The sequence below is a fragment of the Garra rufa genome, chromosome 10 (assembly GCF_049309525.1).
Source record: "Garra rufa chromosome 10, GarRuf1.0, whole genome shotgun sequence".
Classification (NCBI taxonomy): Eukaryota; Metazoa; Chordata; class Actinopteri; order Cypriniformes; family Cyprinidae; genus Garra; species Garra rufa.
Genome location: NC_133370.1, coordinates 42,356,587 through 42,378,110, shown reverse-complemented (window position 1 = coordinate 42,378,110; position 21,524 = coordinate 42,356,587). Strand labels below are relative to the sequence as shown.

General features: G+C 39.8%; 1 protein-coding gene across 1 annotated transcript in view; it reads right to left on the bottom strand.

Annotated features, from left to right (window-relative positions):
• Window positions 1-1,697: 1,697 nt before the first annotated feature.
• Window positions 1,698-21,524, bottom strand: part of LOC141344586 (structural maintenance of chromosomes protein 6-like) — a 115,374-nt gene continuing 95,547 nt past the window's right edge. The window contains exons 23-27 of the mRNA XM_073849462.1: window positions 11,627-11,752; window positions 7,439-7,544; window positions 7,121-7,273; window positions 2,857-2,954; window positions 1,698-2,721 (exon numbers count right to left, since the gene is read on the bottom strand). Coding sequence (XP_073705563.1) covers window positions 2,625-2,721; window positions 2,857-2,954; window positions 7,121-7,273; window positions 7,439-7,544; window positions 11,627-11,752 — 580 coding nt within the window. The 3' untranslated portion in view covers window positions 1,698-2,624. The remainder of the gene's footprint in view (window positions 2,722-2,856; window positions 2,955-7,120; window positions 7,274-7,438; window positions 7,545-11,626; window positions 11,753-21,524) is intronic.

The window sequence follows — 21,524 nt, the reverse complement described above, 5'->3', positions numbered from 1 at the left end:
GGTGAAAAACAGAAGCTTTCTGCTGTTGGTTTGTGGACAGTCGTAGCTAAGACAAAGGAGCTCACTGAGGACCTGCGGCTATGCATTGTGGCTGCTCACAAGTCAGGAAAGGGCTATAAGACCATATCTAAGTGTTATGAAGTTCCAGTGGCTACAGTGCAAAGTATTATTAAAAAATACAAGACGTTCCGTACAGTGAAAAATCTCAGAGGACGTGGTCAGAAGCCAAAAGTGACACCTGTGCTGGCCAGGAGGATAGTGAGAGAGGTAAAAAAGAATCCAAGGATCACCACCAAGGCCATCCTGATGAATCTGGGCTTTGCTGGTGGCAACATCTCAAGGCAGACAGTCCAACGGACACTGCACACCACTGGGTTCCACGGACGCAGACCAAGGAGGACACCACTTCTCCAGATAAGGCACACAAAAGCTCATATGGACAAAGAAAAAGACTTCTGGTCTTGTGTTTTATGGTCAGATGAAACAAAAATTGAATTGTTTGGCCACAATGATGTAGCCTTCATTTGGCGTAAAAAAAGGAGAAGCATTAAACCCTAAGAACACCATCCTCACTGTCGAACATGGTGGTGGGAACCTAATGTTTTGGGGGTGTTTTTCAGCCGGTGGAGCAGGGAACCTAATCACAGTAAACGGCACCATGAAAAAGGAGCAATACATCAAAATTCTCAACAACAACATCAGGCAGTCTGCAGAGAAACTTGGGCACCAGTGGACATTTCAGCACAACAACGACCCAAAACACACAGCAAAAGTGGTGAAGAAATGGTTAACAGATCAAAACATTAACGTTTCGCAGTGGCCCAGCCAGAGTCCTGACTTAAATCCAATTGAGAATCTGTGAAGGGAGCTAAAGATCAGGGTGATGGCAAGGAGACCCTCCAACCTGAAAGAGTTGGAGCTCATCGCTAAAGATGAATGGGCAAAAATACCAATGGAGACATGCAAAAAGCTGGTCAGCAATTATAGGAAACGTTTGATTGCTGTAATAGCCAATAAAGACTTTTCTATTGATTATTGAGAAGGGTATGAATAATTCTGGACATGCCACTTTTTGTTCAAATGTAAATAAAAGATGAGTAATATTTTTTTTCCACAATGATGCCTCTTGAACATCGTCTTATTATCTTCTGGGAGAAGCCTGTCATTTCCAGTCCAAAAAATTATTGCTTGTTGAATAAAAGTAACTTTAAGTCAGAATTTGCCAGGGGTATGAATAATTTCAGGCTTGACTGTATATTTGATATAATTTAGTATAATTCTGAATTTATGATAATTTTATTATAATTCTGCTCCAGATTAAAAACACAGCCAGTCAGTTCCTATGCAGTGGCTATGCAGACTGTCAGCATAGCGACTTCACAAAAACTGACTGGTTTGCACAGAATGTCACTTTACTGAAAGAGGAACCAAAGTACTTCCTAAACATCGCAATTTTAGGGCTGCAGTACAGTCACAGATCAACTCTAGTCAGGTCTAATAGAAACCTCAGAAATGATAAAGTCACTTGTGGTCTGTGGTGTTTCATTAAACTCATTAAACTAATAATGCTTGATTTTTGTCTTGCTTTCTTAACCATGCAGTGATTTATGTAATATTATTTCATTTACAGTTTGGGTCAAAAGTTCACATACGCCTTGCAAAATGTTAATTATTTTACCAAAATAAGAAAGATCATACAAAATGCATATTTTTTATTTAGTACCGACCTGAATAAGATGTTTAACATAAAAGACATTTACATATAGTCCACAAGAGAAAATAATAGTTAAATGTAAAAAAATGTCCCCATTCAAAAGTTTACTACAGTTGATTCTTAATAATGTGTTTATACTTCAATGATCCCAGCTGTGTGTTTTTTTTTTGTTTAGTGATAGTTGTTCATGAGTCCCTTGTTTGTCCTATCACAAACATATATCAAAATATTAGATTAATCATTCAACGTAAATAAATGTGTGCTATTAGGCGCATATCCAATTGGACCTAAAGGATTTTTCTGAAGAACAGCGGGCAGTTTAACTGTTCAGGACAAACAAGGGACTCATGAACAACTATCACTAAAAAAAAAAAAACTGTGGATGCATAACTTGCTGCAAACATAAAAACAGAAATGGAAATATGGTTCTCTCTCATATCTCACGTGATTTCTTTCAATCGAATCAGACTTATGATTTTTTCCATACTGTTACACCAGTAATACAACACCATTCATTTTTGATAAATGCATGAATGAACAAAATCGTGCCAAATATTTTATTGTTATACTAGAAACATTTTTTATGTCTTTTTTAATTAGTTCAGTACTAAAAATAAACAATGTAAGACTGAAAAAAGAAATAAAAACAACAAGTGATAACTGACCATTAAATGACTTGTTCAACAGGTTTAATCAACCAAGTATTAATGCAAATTATATTGTAATAGTGTTCATATTTATAAAACAAAAACTTTTATGTTAGAAAAATTGTAAGTGCAGAACAAAACTGAACCTGCAAAGTTTGGGTTTAAGTAACTAAATTAAAAGTGCAGCTGTCATTAATAGTACTTTGTCTGCAGTGACTTGATTTGCCACAAACACGTAAGATGATGTTCAGTGGACAGCAGCATTATTCCGGGTTTCTCTGAGTGAAAGGAAGAGCAGATTGGCTACGGTCAGGGTCTTTCAGACGGAGGATCCGGACAAGGTTGTTAACTGGAAGGGAACTGGGAAAAGAAAAGCAGGAGATTACATTTTTACTAAAACATTAGTGTTAGAAATTGTAAAAATAAGGCAATAACACAATCATGTCTCATAATCTAACTACTTTTACATATTTTGACACCAGAGAAGCAGTTTACCTCATGCTCTGTGGCGTGAGGAAAATAAACTGTCTGTAGCGCTGACTGGCAGCGATCTTTAGCATCATGTCTATGGAGATCCTCCGGTTCACCATGTCCTGAAAGAGCAAACACACAATACAGTGACTGCATGCTCTTCTCCAGTCATCTGATTCTCATCAGTAATCATAACAAATGTACACAAATTGTATTAACACAACATGTTATTGGCTACTCAACATGATATATCAAGCAGTGTGGCAGCAGTTTCCAAAACTACTATACACATTTTTATATAGTATAATTATTATGAATGCCTGCTGAATGGCCACATATTAAATTGAGAGGCTACATTAATTTCTGTATTTGTAAAAATGTATGTCAACATTCAACCATTTAAATGAACTATAAAAAGTAAACTGTGAACTGTGAAAAACTGTGAAAAAATGGTGACCAGTTACAGCACCCAAAATATAAAAACAACAGTAAAGACAACAAAATCCTGAAAAACTAAACTATATCCCTGAGATTTTTTGTTTTGTTTTGTTCATTTACTTCTGTGCTAAAAACAGGATTACAGTATATATTCAAAAGAATGGGATTGGTAAGTTTTTTTTTTTTAAGTTTTTTTTCAAGAAGTGTCTTATTTTCACCAAGGCTGAATTTACTTAATTATAAATACAAAAAAAAAAACGCAATAGTGTAAAATATTATTACAATTTGCAGTAACTTTTTTATTTGAATATATTTTAATGTAATCTATTCTTGTGATCAATGCTGAATTTTCAGCATCATTACTTCGGTCTTCAGTGTCACATGTCATTCAGAAATCATTCTAATATGCTGATTTGCTGTTCAAGAAACATTTATAATTATTATTATTATCAATATTTAAAACTGTAGAGTCCATTCAGGATTCTTTGATGAATAGAAAGATCCAAAGATCAGCATTTACATGAAATAAAAAGGTTTAGTAAAATTATACACACTATACCATACACTATACCAAAGCTTGGAGTTAGTATGATTTTTTGGTAAAGAAATTATAGAAATGAATACTTTTATTTAGAAAGGATGCTTTAAACTGATGATATCACATGATGATAAAGACACTTATAATGTTACTTACAAAAGATTTCTATTTCAGATAAATGCTGTTTTTCTAATTACCAAAGAAGAAGAAAAAAAAAAAGTACTCAGCTGTCTTCAACATAATAATATTAACAATAAATGTTTTTTGAACAGCAATTAAGAATATTACCATAATTTCGGAAGTATTGTGTGACTGGAGTAATGATGGTAAAAATTCAGCTTTGAAATCACAGGAATAAATTACATTTTAAAATATATTTCAAACAGAAATCAGTTACATTAAGTAGTAAAAATATTTTAAAATGTTACTGTTTTTAATGCACTTCTTTAAAAAACAATAAAAATATTACTGTCAGGTTATGGACCTAGGGAACGAGACACTGCGTCCTCTAGGGGGCGCTTTGGGGAACACCGTCAGTGTGTCTGAAGCCTACATACAAAAACAATAGCATTGGCTGGCGACAGCCAATGACGTCACTTCCGGCATGACCAGTCGCTGTCAGTCCGTCACTACTGGTGTGACTATAGTATAAAAGGACACTGGCAGAACACAACATTCGCTTCTTCGTCTGAAGCTTACATCCGAAACATGGCGAAGACCCTAGAGGACGCAGTGTCTCATTCCTCATCTCAGGGAATCATGGTTACATACGTAACCTGAGACGTTCCCTTTCTAGGGAACATCGAACTGTGTCCTCTAGGGGGTTCTTTGGGGAATGGTATACCCACGCTGCCATACTGAGGGGAGTGCATGCTAAACAAGGCGAGCACTAAATACCAATTCCCTTAAGCTTAAAAGAATTGCCCCTGAGACATCAGTGATGGCTGTTGGTGATGTTATCCCCTTCAGACAAATGCCTGAGCTGTAACTCAAGATTTACCTGCAAGGGGTCAGAAAGCTGATGAAATGAAAATGCCAACGACACGTTTCTGAGGACAGTCGGATCCCTTCAGATTAGGATTGGGCATCTGAGGTATAATGCCGATCCGATACGCATCTCGATACAAAGTATCCGATCCGATATATCAACGATACATTTGTGATATATTGCGACGCAATACGATACGATTCACACCCATATCACGATACGATGCGATAATTCAGCACTAACTAATTAGATCAAGTTTATGTGATGATGTTAAAGAGGATGCAGTGCCATTGAATGAGTTTGATTATTTATTAACCAAGTAAAACCAAGTCTTTTTGATTATGTACATATATATATATATATATATATATATATATATATATATATATATGTGTGTGTGTGTGTGTGTATATATATATATAGACAGATTTGAAGCTCCTGAATTCTTTAATTCAAACATTCTAAACAACTACAGAGTACTTTTTCTAAAGTAAGTGAACCTGCCAAACAGAACAACAGGGAGATGCCAAAATACCACTCACTAAACCTGTCCATTTGAACTGGACTGACCGAATAGCTACTGTTTGTATCCATTATAAAATGAACATACAAATGAAAAATACAGCAAATACATACTATATCTGTTGATGCTGGTGCTCATATGTGCATAAACACAACTGGCCCTTACAAGATCCACCTCTATGGGTGAGCATCCATTATAAAACACTCACAAGACATTCATTTTGACAACTATGCAAATATTTTGAAATTTCACACAAAAATACTATGGATCAGAGCTCCGAAAGCATGACTAGTTAATGAATCAACAGCGGACTTATGCGTGCCTAGACTCGATATGCAAGAGTGTCATTGTTACTATTACTCTGATCGTCTTTACTTTTACATTAGTGCGAGGGTTTCTTTCATGCAGTCAAGAGATGAAGTAGAGACCCGTTTTTCCGCGGGGGTATAGGTTACTTTTATGTGGGCTTTTGCTGGTGGGAGTGGGACAAAATAACATACATTTCTGCAGGAGCGGGTCTAAAAAATCAGTCCCTTGCAGGTCTCTGATAATGTTTGCGTGCCGCGGTTGAAAGTTTTGAGCCACCATTCTGTCTGTATTTAACAGTGCGATGAGGCTTGCTGCGCCGAGTCCAAAGCAATCAATCACAGAACACGAAAGAGGCCGTGCTTTGACCATTTTAGGATAAAATTTTAATTAACTTTAAGCCATCTCGCGGGCCACCGGTTGAGAATCCCTGCTCTATGTGACTTTCTGGACACGCCCAGGTCTCTGTAGTGTTGTGATAGGCTACGTCGTTCACATAGCAGTGAAGGGAGACGTGCTTGAGAAACAGTTCAGAGGGGAGAAAACAATCTAACAATATTTTCCACTTTCTAAATAATAAAAGTATTGTATATCTACTAATAATTATAAAGAAATAAATCGGGATTTACCGATGCAGATATGTTAGAAATGATGCATCGCGATACAAATGCCAATCCGATGCGCACTTTTTAAACCGATGCATCGCATCGTTAACTTTTTAAACCGATGCACCGAGCGAATCGGGGAATCTTCCCATCCCTACTTCAGATACATTCATATAAAGACATCCGTGCCGCGTTTTGACTTTGAAACATGCAGCGTGCATATTTTTCAGTGACAACATTGCCTTTTGAAGTTTAATCCAGCCCTATCACGATTCTCGTCTTTCCGTCCCCAAATGTAAGACCTCTTAAAATTATAATTAAGCCTTTTCTTATACTATTTAACATATTTAAAACTTGTGGCCTTAAATTTGATACAACTAAATTGAGGAGTTTTTTACGACCCGCAGAAGCCCTCTACTTTAAGATGGTCCGTTGGGAAGTCCGGTGAAACATTTTGGTAGCCCGACTGGAAAACACAATAGCCATGTCCATGTAAAATTCTGTCATTATTTACTCACCCTCGTGTCATTTCAAACCTTTCTTTTCTGGAACAAACAAGAAGGCATTTTGAAGATTGTTGATAACAAAGCTGATTTGATTTCTCAAATTACCTTCTTTTATGTTCCATAGTTTATGTTAGGCCGTTGCAGCCTAAACATTTATGTGTAATAAATTTTATGTTGAATAAAAAAAAAAGTGTTCTTTCGAAAGCTACAATTTGTAATGCCTACTTGATACTTTCTCATTTACACAAAAATAGATTTAAATGATCTTTTCTGGGTGTTTTCACAGTCAAATTGATTTTGCGATTATTTAGATTAATTAATCGACACATAGTGTAATTAATTAAATAAAAAAATTGGATCGACTTGACAGCCCATATTCCTTACCATATCCACATCAAAGGCATCCAAGGCACGGAACGGCGCTTCAGCTAAGGCCCACAGTGACAGGAGGAAGCACACGTTAGAAAACCAGCGCTCTCCTCTAGATAGTAAACGCATGTCACTCAGAGCGGCCTTACCACTCTCTCCTGGCTGAACCTGAGGAATAGTTAGATGACCATCATCATGGGAAACTATTGTAACTTTAAGAGGTTACAGTTAATGCACATATAGTAAAATCCTGACCCCAAAGACATTTCTTGAGTGTTAATTCTTTAAGAAAATAACCACATCAATGATTTTTATCATCATGCAAAGTCTTACCGACATGGAGAGAGTCTCTTTCTTGTGGTCAAAGGTTATCTTCCCAGTGTATCCTCTCTGAGACAGCATGGACTCAAAGTAGTACTTACAGCGTATAGACAAATAACTGGAAACACACAGAAACACAATCTACATCAGGGGTCCCCAAACTTTTTTCTGAGCGGGCCACATAATTTTCTTTTCTTTAATGGGGGGCCGGGTCAGTTTATAAAAGAAAATTCCATGGACTGGACTGACTACTATTATTATTTTATTATGATTTTACCTGTATTTATTATACCTTTTAAAGCTAGAATAGTTTATTATTTTTGTATGCACCAGACAGACAAATGATCATTCCTTTTCAAAAGATATACAGGTGCTTCTCAGTAAATTAGAATGTCATGGAAAAGTTCATTTATTTCAGTAATTCAACTCAAATTGTAAAACTTGTCTATTAAATACATTTAATGCACACAGAGTGAAGTAGTTTAAGTCTTTGGTTCTTTTAATGTTCTTGTGATGATTTGGCTCACATTTAACAAAAACCCACCAATTTGCTATCTCAACAAATTAGATTAAGGTGACATGCCAATCAGCTAATCAACTCAAAACTGCAAAGGTTTCCTGAGCTGTCAAAATGGTCTCTTAGTCTGGTTCACTATGCTACACAATCATGGGGAAGACTGCTGATCTGATAGTTGTCCAGAAGACAATCATTGACACCCTTCACAAGGAGGGTAAGCCACAAACATTGATTGCCAATGAAGCTGGCTGTTCACAGAGTGCTGCATCTAAGCATGTTAAGAAAAAGTTGAGTTGAAGAAAAAAGTATGGAAGAAAAAGATGCACAACCAACCGAGAGAACCACATCCTTGACAGGCTTGTCAAGCAAAATCGATTCAAGAATTTGGGTGAACTTCATAAGCAATGGACTGAGGCTGGGGGTCAAGGCATCAAGAGCCACCACACACAGACATGTCAAGGAATTTGGCTACAGTTGTTGTATTCCTCTTGTTAAGCCACTCCTGAACCACAGACAACATCAGAGGCATCATACCTGGGCTAAGGAGAAGAAGAAATGCACTGTTGCGCAGTGGTCCAAAGTCCTCTTTTCAGATGAGAGCAAGTTTTGTATTTTATTTGGAAACCAAGGTCCTAGAGTCTGGAGGAAGGGTGGAGAAGCTCATAGCCCAAGTTGCTTGAAGTCCAGTGTTAATTTTCCACAGTCTGTGATGATTTGGGATGTAGTGTCATCTGCTGGTGTTGGTCCACTGTGTTTTTTGAATCACACGTCAAATTCCGCCTTCAGCATTTTCAGTGCTTCCACAGACTTTTCAACTAGGAATGGGGCCACTGGTTCTCAGCTGAAAAACTTTGGGTAACTGGGAGATGAGTGAGTTCTTGCTTTTGCACTTGTCCCACAAGCAGTGCTAGTTTCACCTCAAATGCCATTGAGTCAATTTGTCATCGCTCTGAATTTTCTAGATGGCTCACCTGTTCGATCGCGATGACACATTATGGCAATGTACCATTCTGTTGGTGAATTTAACAAATAATTAAGCTATGTTAATAACTAAGGGAAATTTTAGTTTGAAAGCCAACCTTTATTATCAAATACCGACATGATATAAGTAAAACATATTTAAAATTACATTTTCAAAATATATCTCTGGCATTTTTCAAAGGGCCAGTCCAAATGTGGGGGCGGGCCGCATTCGGCCCCCGGGCCTTAGTTTGGGGACCCCTGATCTACATCATCATCAAGAACCTAAAATTTGCGCTCAAAATAGACTAGCCCTTTGATATATCCCAGGGCAACTTGCTGTTAAAGGAAGGCAATAAAGGCAAAAGTATTTTTTTCGGCACTCGTCAAGTTTTTAATATTTTGGGCTTTAAGTCTTTATTTTGCTGAACTTTATGTGCATCTTTTTTTTCTGGCTGATGTACGATACAATATTTTCAGATTTATGGAGTGATAAAAAGAGATCCAAAATCCCTGTAAAAATGTTTTAACTCTATTATGTCAGCAACATGAAACATGAATTTTGAACTTGGTTTATACGATGTTCAGATTGCTGTTCTGGAAATATATGCAAATTGTTGTACATTTAATTAAATAATGCCCCATTTGCACTTTTAAACATTCAAAAAAAAAAAAAAAAAAAAAAAAAAGTAATACAAACAAAAAATCAATTCTTAATGTAATCAATCAACTGAGGAAGTACAGTCGTGGCCAAAAGTTTTGAGAATTACATAAATATTGGAAATTGGAAAAGTTGCTGCTTAAGTTTTTATAATAGCAATTTGCATATACTCCAGAATGTTATGAAGAGTGATCAGATGAATTGCATAGTCCTTCTTTGCCATGAAAATTAACTTAATCCCGAAAAAAACTTTCCACTGCATTTCATTGCTGTTATTAAAGGACCTGCTGAGATCATTTCAGTAATCGTCTTGTTAACTCAGGTGAGAATTTTGACGAGCACAAGGCTGGAGATTATTATGTCAGGCTGATTGGGTTAGAATGGCAGACTTGACATGTTAAAAGGAGGGTGATGCTTGAAATCATTGTTCTTCCATTGTTAACCATGGTGACCTGCAAAGAAACGCGTGCAGCCATCATTGCGTTGCATAAAAATGGCTTCACAGGCAAGGATATTGTGGCTACTAAGATTGCACCTAAATCAACAATTTATAGGATCATCAAGAACTTCAAGGAAAGAGGTTCAATTCTTGTTAAGAAGGCTTCAGGGCGTCCAAGAAAGTCCAGCAAGAGACAGGATCGTCTCCTAAAGAGGATTCAGCTGCGGGATCGGAGTGCCACCAGTGCAGAGCTTGCTCAGGAATGGCAGCAGGCAGGTGTGAGCGCATCTGCACGCACAGTGAGGCCAAGACTTTTGGAAGATGGCCTGGTGTCAAGAAGGGCAGCAAAGAAGCCACTTCTCTCCAAAAAAAAAAAAAAAAAAAACCCATCAGGGACAGATTGATCTTCTGCAAAAAGTATGGCGATTGGACTGCTGAGGACTGGGGCAAAGTCATATTCTCCTATGAAGCCTCTTTACGATTGTTTGGGGCATCTGGAAAAAGGCTTGTCCGGAGAAGAAAAGGTGAGCGCTACCATCAGTCCTGTGTCATGCCAACAGTAAAGCATCAGGAGTGGGCTCACTCACAATTTTGCCCAAAAACACAGCCATGAATAAAGAATGGTACCAAAACACTCTCCAACAGCAACTTCTTCCAACAATCCAACAACAGTTTGGTGAAGAACAATGCATTTCCAGCACGATGGAGCACCGTGCCAAAAGGCAAAAGTGATAACTAAGTGGCTCGGGGACCAAAACGTTGAAATTTTGGGTCCATGGCCTGGAAACTCCCCAGATCTTAATCCCATTGAGAACTTGTGGTCAATCCTCAAGAGGCGGGTGGACAAACAAAAACCCACTAATTCTGACAAACTCCAAGAAATGATTATGAAAGAATGGGTTGCTATCAGTCAGGATTTGGTCCAGAAGTTGATTGAGAGCATGCCCAGTCGAATTGCAGAGGTCCTGAAAAAGAAGGACCAACACTGCAAATAATGACTCTTTGCATAAATGTCATGTAATTCACGAGTTCGCTCTTACATATAATAAACGGCGTAAAAGTTAAGCGTGTTTGGCGTGCTGTCCGGGAGAGGGCTCCGAGCTCGGTAGTCATTCCCGAGCCCAGGGCACTCCCCCTGCCCAGGGAGAGGGGTCCGAGCTCGGCATTTGGCCCGAACCCAATAGCGCTCCCCACTAGTTGGAGGTGAAGAGAAAATAAAAAGGGGGGATACTGAAAATCAGAGATAAGTGAAGGTAGGACTGCTTGGTTATTTAAAGGGACGTAAGTGATAAAAAAGCCTTTGAAACGTATGAAGTGCTTGTAATTATATTTCAGTACATCACAGAAACAACTGAAACAAAGATCTAAAAGCAGTTTAGCAGCAAACTTTGTGAAAACTAATATTTGTGTCATTCTCAAAACTTTTGGCCATGACTGTTTAGTTACATTTCTTAGTTTTTTTTAACACCCTATTTACCTGTGTTATCTTGTCTAAAATTAAATTTGTCTACACAGAAAAATAAATCAGTAAAACTCATACAGTGATTTATCTTTAAAAGAAATTAAAATATCAAAAGCAAACAAAGGCTGTTAATTTTGAGACAATAAAGACGAGAGGTAAACACGCTAAATTCATTGTAGACGTAGTGTCTGGTTTTCATGACTTTTGTTAACCCGTGGAGGAAAGCCTCCAGACCACTGACCTGTTTGTCTACCTTATTGAAATTCTCCATCACCTCACGGAACTGCCTAGAAGATTCAGTGACCAACAACGTCACAATTATAACATCATAAAATATAAACCTCACCCGCATCATAAACTATGTTACTACATGGTATTGTGGCAGTTCCATGGTACATTATCTGATTACCATATTTATATGTTATTACCATGGCATAATTAGTATAACTGTATAATTTAATAGCATGGTAGCATAGTATCAGGGCTCGCAAAATTTCAAAATCTCTGGTAGCCCTTCGGGCAGGTACTCTTCAGATTTTGGTAGCCCGAAAATAATTTAACTAGCCCAAATAAAAAAATACTTTCTTTTTTTTTTTTAATATAGAAAATCAGATAGGAGTCTAATGCCCGGTTTTGTAGATGGGGCTTAGCCTAAACCAGTTCAATTAGGACATTTAAGTAATTTTTATAACTGGTGTGCATCCGGAGACAAAACAAAGGCACTGATATATTTTAAGATCAGTCAGTCCAAGTTTCTTTCAGTTGAAACAGCTCAGATTTACATTTAATCTAGGAATAGCCTTAAACCTTGTCTGTGAAACTGGGGGTAAATGTCAATCAAAAATGTTTTCAATAAACAAATTGTCATGATCTGGGCTGTGGGGTTTTCCCTCAGCCACCTGAGGTCGCTGTTCCCCTTGCACTGCACTTCCCTGATTGTTCACTCCTGTCTTGTCATTAGCACTGATTACACTCACACCTGCTCACTATTATCCGGACTATAAGAACTCTCAATTCCCACTCATCATTCTGGCTGCATTGTCTTCGTGTGTCTTCTAGTCTGTGTGTTCCTGGATCCTGCTCTTGACCGTGTTTTCAGTTCTGTTTATTTTGTATTATATTCAAGTTGTGTTGTGCCGTGTTGGCCTTTTGTTTGTGTTTTGTTCTGTTTATTTGTGTTTATTAAATATATACTTACCTTCCCTGCACTTGGACCCAGATCTCCTCTCTTCCCCCGTGACAGAATGCAGCCAGCACAGATGGGTCCAGCGGGGAGGATTTTTTTTTGAGGAGGCGGCGTCCCCCCGCTTGGGGGCGGCGATCACTCGCTCTGTTCCCGAGACGGGGGGGGGGTGTCCTTCGAGGCGGCGTCGGCCGCTCGTTTTGAATTCATCTACGCCTGCCTGGCGGCGATGGATGCTCGTAGCACCGAGGCTGCACGGAAGCGCACCTGCTTTGCGGCGGGGGTGGAGACGCTGTTTTGCGGGAAGGCGGTGGCGTCCACTATCTCGGTCCCTGAAGCGGCGGTGACCGCGCCCTCTGTTCCTGGCGCGGCGGTGACCGCTCTCTCTGTTCCAGACACGCCGGTGATCGCGCTCTCTGTTCCTGACGCGGCGGTGACCCCGCCCTCTGTTCCGGACGCGGCGGTGACCGCGCCCTCTGTTCCTGATGCGGCGGTGGCCGCGCCCTCTGTTCCGGATGTGGCGGTGACCGCGCTCTCTGTTCCGGACGCGGCAGTGACCGCGCTCTCTGTTCCTGGCACGGCGTTGACCGCGCTCTCAGTTCCGGATGTGGCGGTGACCGCGCTCTCTGTTCCTGGCACGGCGTTGACCGCGCTCTCTGTTCCGGATGTGGCGGAGACAGCGCTCTCTGTGCAAGACGCGGCGGTGACCGCGCTCTCTGTTCCGGGACGCGGCGGTGACCACGCCCTCTGTTCCGGACGCGGCGGTGACTGCGCTCTCTGTTCCGGACGCCGCGGAGACAGCGCCTCTGTGCAAGACGCGGCGGTGACCGCGCTCTCTGTTCCGGACGCGGCGGTGACCGCGGACGTTCCTCTGGCGGCGGTGTCCACTCACGGTTCTCCGCTGCACGGACCTGGCCCGCCATCCCTCCCCCTGATTCGCCTTCCACCGTTCCTCCTCCCTCCAGACTTGTGGAACGTCTGGAAGCCGTTCCGTGGGGAGGGGGTACTGTCATGATCTGGACTGTGGGGCTTTCCCTCAGCCACCTGAGGTCGCTGTTCCCCTTGCACTGCACTTCCCTGATTGTTCACTCCTGTCTTGTCATTAGCACTGAGGACATGAGTATAAGATAAGTATAAGATTGTCATGAGCCGGAAGGACGATGGAGCCCGGTGGAGCTGGTGGGCCGACGGGCGACGGTGGAGCTGAGGGCGTAGAGAGCCGTGGTGGAACCGCAGGGTCGGAGGGCCGAGGTGGAGATCTGGGTTCGGAGGCTGGAGGCGGAGCTGAGGGAACCTCCAGCCATGCCACCAATGTTAGCTGGCATCCCTGCGGCGAGCCCAAGCATAGATGGTGGGCTGAGGGTGAGCAAGGGGACTGACTGATGACCTGGGAGACTTCGGACGGCTGGGCGGAACCAGCGGGGACTCAGGACGGCTGGGCGGAACCAGCGGGGACTCAGGACGGCTGGGCGGAACCAGCGGGTACCAGGCAGTTTCAGACAGAAGAGGGCGGGTGGGAGGGAAGTTTAGGCAGGTCAGTGGCTCAGAGAAAAAGTCTATTAAGTCATATGAATTATTATCCAAAACTTCAGAGAAGAAGTCGATTAAGTCCCCAGAGTTTTCCATCTCACCCCCAGCGGTGTTGCAGTGGGCAGGGCTCTCCATTTCCCTCACTTGCTCCACGTCGCAATCCACCGTCGCAGATGTAGAATCCGGCTCACGCACCTGATCAGCCGGAGAGGACTCTGGCTCTGTCGCTTGCGGCTCTAGTCCCTCATCCGCGGTGCGCTCGGGTTCATGCTCTGCGTGTCGGGGTGATGGTTGGCTGCTCTCTGGGTCATGAGTGGGGCTGACGTCCTCCTCGACGCTGCCGACAGTCCAGGAAGATCCACAGGACGCCAGCACCCACTCGATGTATTCGGCAAGGCTCTCTCGAGGACCCTTCCCGGACAGCTGCTCCTTGATGGTGTTATTAAGTCCATTTCGGAAGAACGTGCACAAGCAGCTGTCCGGGTAATGCGTTAACGGGGCGAGGAACATAAAGTCTCTGGTGTGGTCCTCGAGAGAGCAGTTCCCCTGCTTCAGGAGGATGATGAGGACGGCAGGGTTATCCATAAGGAAAAAAATAAAACAAACACTGATACAAAAAACGGAAAAGAAACGCAGGGGAAGACGCCGTGAACGGTTTTGGTCGGTCTTTCTGTTAGGGGTGTGTGCAGGACGAGACGAGACGATAGACGAGGTTAACAATTAACAATATATTGAATAGAATTCTCCAATGAGGAACAAGGCAGGAACAGGCAGGAACACTTTCACACACATACACTACGTTAAAGACCGACAGGGAACTGAACTCAAAGACAGACTCTTAAAGACAAACTAATTACAAACACAGGTGACACAGATGACTAATAATTACAAGGACAGGTGCAGGGAATCACAATGACGAAGGGCTAAACCAAATGACAGATCAACGGGGGGAAGACAAATGGGAAAAACCAAAGACAAAACAGACATAACTCTGACAGTACGTTAGAATATTAAGCCATAAAATGGCATGATTTATAATTCAGATACAGGTTTACACATAAACAAAATATCTTATACAATGGAATTTCAGCCTTTATACCATTAAAAGGGATAAATCGTGTATATCATTTATTATATTTATTTAAAACATACAGTCATGGACAAAATTATTGGCAACCTTGGAAAATATGGGCAAAGAAGGCTGTAAAAATAAATCTGCGTTGTTTCTCCTGTTGATCTTTAGTCAAAAAAATCAGCAAAATTCAAACATTTCATTAAAAATAAACAATTTTAAGTGGGGGGAATATAATATTATGAAATAAATGGTTTTCTCTAATACACCCTGGCCATAATTATTGGCACCCTTGTATTCAAAACTTTCTGCAACTTCCATTTGCATGAAAAACAGCTCAGATTTTTCCCCCATTCATGCCTGATGAGGTTTGAGAATATATTAGGGGTCGACCGATTATCGGCCCGACCGATTATTGGCGCCGATATTAAGCATTTTTACGATTATCGGAATCGGTTATTTTTAAAAAATAATGTAATTTTAAAATGCGCTCTTTCACCACTTTGTGCCCTAGAGCAGTCTCCACCCACCGCGCATCTGATTTGTTGGGAGTCGCGAGTCCGACCAATCAACTGCACAGCGAAGGTGCAAAAACAATGTTATCTTGATCTCCCGGATGCGGAAAACACGGACAGAATCGCGGAATCCAGTCATATACCGTATTTTCCGCACTATAAGGCGCACCGGATTATAAGGCGCATCTTCAATGAATGGCCTATATTCAGGGATGCAAACAGAGGTATGGTCAAAAAGGAGTGAGATTATCGAAGCCCGTGCCCCCGCAGCAAATATCATATAATTACATTGCCACCAACCTCTGCCATCCAGGGCTCACCCTATACACATACAAACTTCTTTATATGAAAATACACAGATTCTGTAACATCAAAAATTTTACAGCCCTTATCCACTTTCTGCACTGTAAGTGCCTGGCTCTCATCAAATTCTCTCATTGCAAATGAAAAGTTGCATATTTTAGCCTCAGTGTAGCATAAAGCGACCTGACATCTATAATCAGGACGTCTGGATACCCTATACCAGGGCTATTCAATTAGATTCATTTGAGGGCCGGATTATCGAACTGAAAATTTAAAGGGGGCCAAGGGGGTGGGGGCCGTCCTGATCTCTTTCTAGGGAGAACTATACAATTACACTGAAATGCATATTCACTAAAATTAACTAATATTACCAACACCAGCATCTACAAAAGGTTAACATTAGTGCTGTCTTTCAATCAATAAAAATAAAAAAATCTGACATTTTTCTGTAATTAATCATGATTAATCGCATATTTATATATTTATATTGTCAATTTCACACTGAACCTCCAAATTAAGGTAGAAACAACATGAAGTATATTTTAAATATGTGTTTAATGTCATCTTTTTACCAAGTAGCCTATTATTAATGAAGTATTGATATCAGTACTGCTACTGGTGTCTCTATTAAATGAATTTTCTCTCAGTTTTACATATGTCCATTTCAACATCAGTATAATTGAAAGCCAATATTTTCAACATTTAATAGGCTCTGAAATATATAAAAACTTTTAATTTAGGTAATTTTAAAATGATCTTCACATAAACTATAAATTGTATATACATAAACTATACAGATTATTATTGCCATATACTGGTTATAATGGTGATTTTATGTATTTTAATTTGACATAAGTGTTTGTTTACCACAAAGTATATTTTGGCCATCAAAATAACATTCAAATTGGATCATAAGAGCTTTAAAGTGCTGAAAATGGTTGTGCAAAAAGCATGAAAGTCATTTAAAAGTAGGGGTGGGACGATACAGGTAACTCACGATTCAATTCTGTGGCGATATGTGGCCCACGATATCGATAATATCGCGATTCACGATATCTACGATATTCAATATATTGGAAGAAATTTCATCAACGATATATCACGATATATGTGACTGAAAAAGAAAAAATACCCATAATAAGGAAATCTTATGCATTTATTAATGCCAACATTTCCAACACTGTGCAAAGAAATATGCATTTGCATAATAACTCACTGCCTCCTGGTCTTAAATGTAAACACTGTACAGCTAGACAGATAAAAGTGCCTGAACATTAAAAAACAACATGAACATTAACTAACATGTGTAAACCTGAAACGTCAGTAGTAAGTTACTGTAAAGTGCTTTATGTTAACCTGGACAGTGGTCACATCAATGCATATTCTTCTTGAGGAACACTAACGCCTGTTTCACACATACTCCGTCTGCAGTGTGTATGCAGTCCGTGTGCGTTACGTATGCGATGCAGAAGCAGCACGGACTTGTTTTGCTTTCACACAGGACACGTTTGCAGTCCGTTCCTGATCCGCGGCTGTTTACCACAAACACACCATTTATCCGTTATTTTGATTTCAAATACAAACGTGCTTTTTCAGCATTGTGATACTCTTTTATCACAGTACACTAATACAATTCTAGATATATTCACGTTTAAACTCAACGTATAATAAACAACGTATTATTCAATGCACTTGCACAGCAACCGCGTGCAGTGTGAACGCTCTAATCCGATAACATGGGAGCGGAAAAAAATACTCAACGCATAAGCACTGCAGACGGAGTATGTGTGAAACAGGCGTAACTGATCAGCATGCTCAACTAGCGGGTGCGTCTTTGATTTGTTTTTCGTTATCTTCCGCCATTCTTCTCACTTCTCTTTTTTTCTGCGCTTCTTCTCTGATGTTGTAAGATAACTTGTGTTCTTCACTGGCCGCTGCTTCCGCCACTTTACGCCTATTTACTCGAACAGCGCCCCCCGCAAACAGAATGGTAGATATTGGGTAGTGACAGTGACACTGACGACGGGTAAATTAATCATTTGTGTTGTAATAAAATATCGATATTGGCCGTTAGTGTATCGATTATTTATTGCGACAGAGAGCACAACAATATATTGCAATATCGATTTTTTTTCCCACCCCTATTTAAAAGTGCTTAAATTTGTCTCTCAAAGGTTGTACAAACCCTGAAATGAATACAGTAATAACATTCGACTTTGCTTAAGTTGGTGTTACTTCTGGTTGTCTGACATAGCCTACATCAGCGCTGTTTATAACAGATTTCTGAGCAGAATTTGAATGATTCTCCCTAGATCTTGCAGCAACCCTAATTCATTCTGGGCGAATTCAAACACTTTTCACTGGATCTTGCAGCACTGTGCAGTGTCGCGAAATCAACTTTGGTTCTCGAGTAAAGGCTGTTCTGAGCTCGGACAAGCGTGTTGTGTTGTGGTCCTAGCTGATAAACGGTCTGCGCTGCGCAGCTCAAACGTGGCGCGCTTCGGTTTCTCGTTCGTTTCGTTTGCCGTTTTATGTTTCTCATATGAAACAGTAATAGCAGCGCTTATGAGTTAAACAACGCGGTGGTCGCGCCAGTGCGACAGCTCACAAAATTTCGCCACACCGGCAGACAAAATGCGACCAATTTGGTCGCAGTCTGGAGCCCTACAAGCGCTTTTTAAATCTGCCGTCTATTGATGTTGCCGCGGTCTCCGGTAGATTGTTGTTGTTCTTGGCTCTCTTGCTTTACTTCTTTGGCTGGCCCGGGCCAGTGTTGCCGCCTAGTGGACAAACTAATTAGTGCAAAACCACTCCAAACACCCCCCCCCCCCCCCCCCCCCCCCATAAAAACTCATCGGATCTGCACGATTCACACATGTCCCCCACACAGCCGTGAAAAAGGCGGCATCCGCCAAAAGGCGCGCCGTTTGCATCCCTGTATATTAAAACTGTTTTCATATATACAGATCTGGCCATTAAAAATGCGTCTATTTTCACGCGGCAGCCTGCAATTCGGCACGCGTGGCCACGCGTCCTGCCGCAGCGGCTTTTTTAGATTTTTTTACAACGTTGTTGCACTTAATATAATATCCACCAGGTGGCGCAAGGAACAACATTCTGTAGCCAAACACCATGGCCAGCTCTAGGGGGCGTTGGTCACAAATACCAGTAATAGTTCAATGATTCCTCTTTCCTGAAATGATGGTTCAAACCAATAGCAAAAAGATAGCCAAGCCTATTCATAAGCAGGTGCAGTTGTATTGTTATTTTGTTTTCTTTCTTTGTTTTCCTGACCAACATTTATTAGACTGCATCGGAAATAGAAATGTTAATTTCGGTTATTTTATTTTTCCAACCGACAACTGACGTAAACCGCTAAATTCGTTTTCAGGGATTAATTAACAAGCAAGAAGCAGCATAAACACCAGAACCTCACGCGCAGAGCTTATGCACAGAGAAAAACCCAATAAACCTATAATAATAAATAAAATAGGCCCACATAAGAAATATATGTTTTTCTTTTCTGAATGAATAATAATCTAACAAATTAATAAGTAGCAAGCCTGTATGCAGAATTTTAGGCAATTTCTGTGATGCGCCCTTAAACCAGCATCTTGTTTCCATTTTTATTTTATTTTTTTTACAAATAGCCTACACATCTGTTTTTTGTTTTTTTGTTTTTTATTGTGATTGTACACAAATAACAGAAATATGTAAAATAGCATAGTTTTGAGCAATGCCGTACTCTTGAACGAGTATTGTAAGCTGTATCCACTTTATTAAGGGGAAAAAAATCAAGTGATCCTGACGGCGCCGCGGGCAGTTAAACTCGACAACTTTCACCTTCAGAATAAAATACATTATATATTTCAGCGTTTTAAAGCAACATCAAATTAAGATATGCATGTTTAAGAGGTAGTTCGTCTTTTTCTTTTTCTAAGATACACAATTTTAGATACACTGACAATTAATTTGAGTAGAGACAGATAGAAATGGGAAGGATAAATATAAACTACAGTATTTTTGCGATTTTGGTGCTTAGAAATTTATTCTAAGCGGGCAGCGGGCGAATAATATATTTAATATAGCGCGGAGCGGGTGGATGCGGAATAAAACCTCGTGGAAGCGGGACTGGAAAAGCACTTTGTTATATCCTATAGACTATTTAGATACTTCATCATCAAGCAAAAATGTATTCATAAGCAGGAGCAGTTTTATTATTATTTTCTTTTATTTTTTTCCTGATGAACTTTTATTAGACTGCATTGAAAATAGAAATGTTAATTTCTGTTTTTTTTTTTTTCAAACGACAACCGACGTGTTTAGTTATTATTAACGACCAGATTGTGTTAAATTACATTTAAATTTAAATTGAAACGTGGCTGTGACACATTAATAACAGCTAAATTCGTTTTGAGGGGTTAATTGTACACAAGCAAAATGCAGCAGAAACATCAGAACGTCACACCGCAGAGCTTATGCACAGAGAAAACCCCAAAAAAGCTGTATGTAAAATAAATAAAAATGCCCATATGCAAAATATAAATTTCTTAATGAATAATAATTTAACAAAACGAAATAAAATAAAATTAATAAGTAGCAAGCCTATATGCAGAATTGTAGGCAATTTCTGTGATGCGCCCTTAAACCAGCATCTTGTTTACATTTTTTTTTTTTACAAATAGCATACACATCTGTTTTTTCATTGTGATTGTACTCAAATAACAGAAATATGTAAAATAGCATAGTTTTGAGCAATGCCGTACTCTTGAACGAGTATTGTAAGCTGTATCCACTTTATTAAAGGGGGAAAAAAAGTGATCCTGACGGCGCCGCGGGCAGTTAAATAACTCGACAACTTTCACCTTCAGAATAAAATACATTATATATTTCAGCGTTTTAAAGCAACATCAAATTAAGATATGCATGTTTAAGAGGTAGTTCGTCTTTTTCTTTTTCTAAGATACACAATTTTAGATACACTGACAATTAATTTGAGTAGAGAGAAATAGAAATGGAGAGGATGAATATAAACTACAGTTTTTATAGAGTTAAAAATTAATTAATTAATTAATTATTATTATTACTATTATTATTTTTATTTGTTTTTGCGATTTTGGTGCTTAGAAATTTATTCTAAGCGGGCAGAGGGCGAATAATATAGTTAATATAGCGGGAGTGGGGTGGATGCGGAATAAAACCTTGTGGAATCGGGACTGGAAAAGCACTTTGTTATATCCTATAGACTATACTTCATCATCAAGCATGGGCGTCGGAAGCAAAATAAATGTGGGTGGGTCCTCCCCCAGAAAATAAATACTTTAGTATATGCCATTTTCTGTAGTCTGGTGCCTTTTATTTAATGCTTTTACACAATGCAAATAGGCCATATTTACAAATATTACAAAAGACGGCTATTGTGCATCATTTTCAGTGGCGTAAGTGATAATACGAGT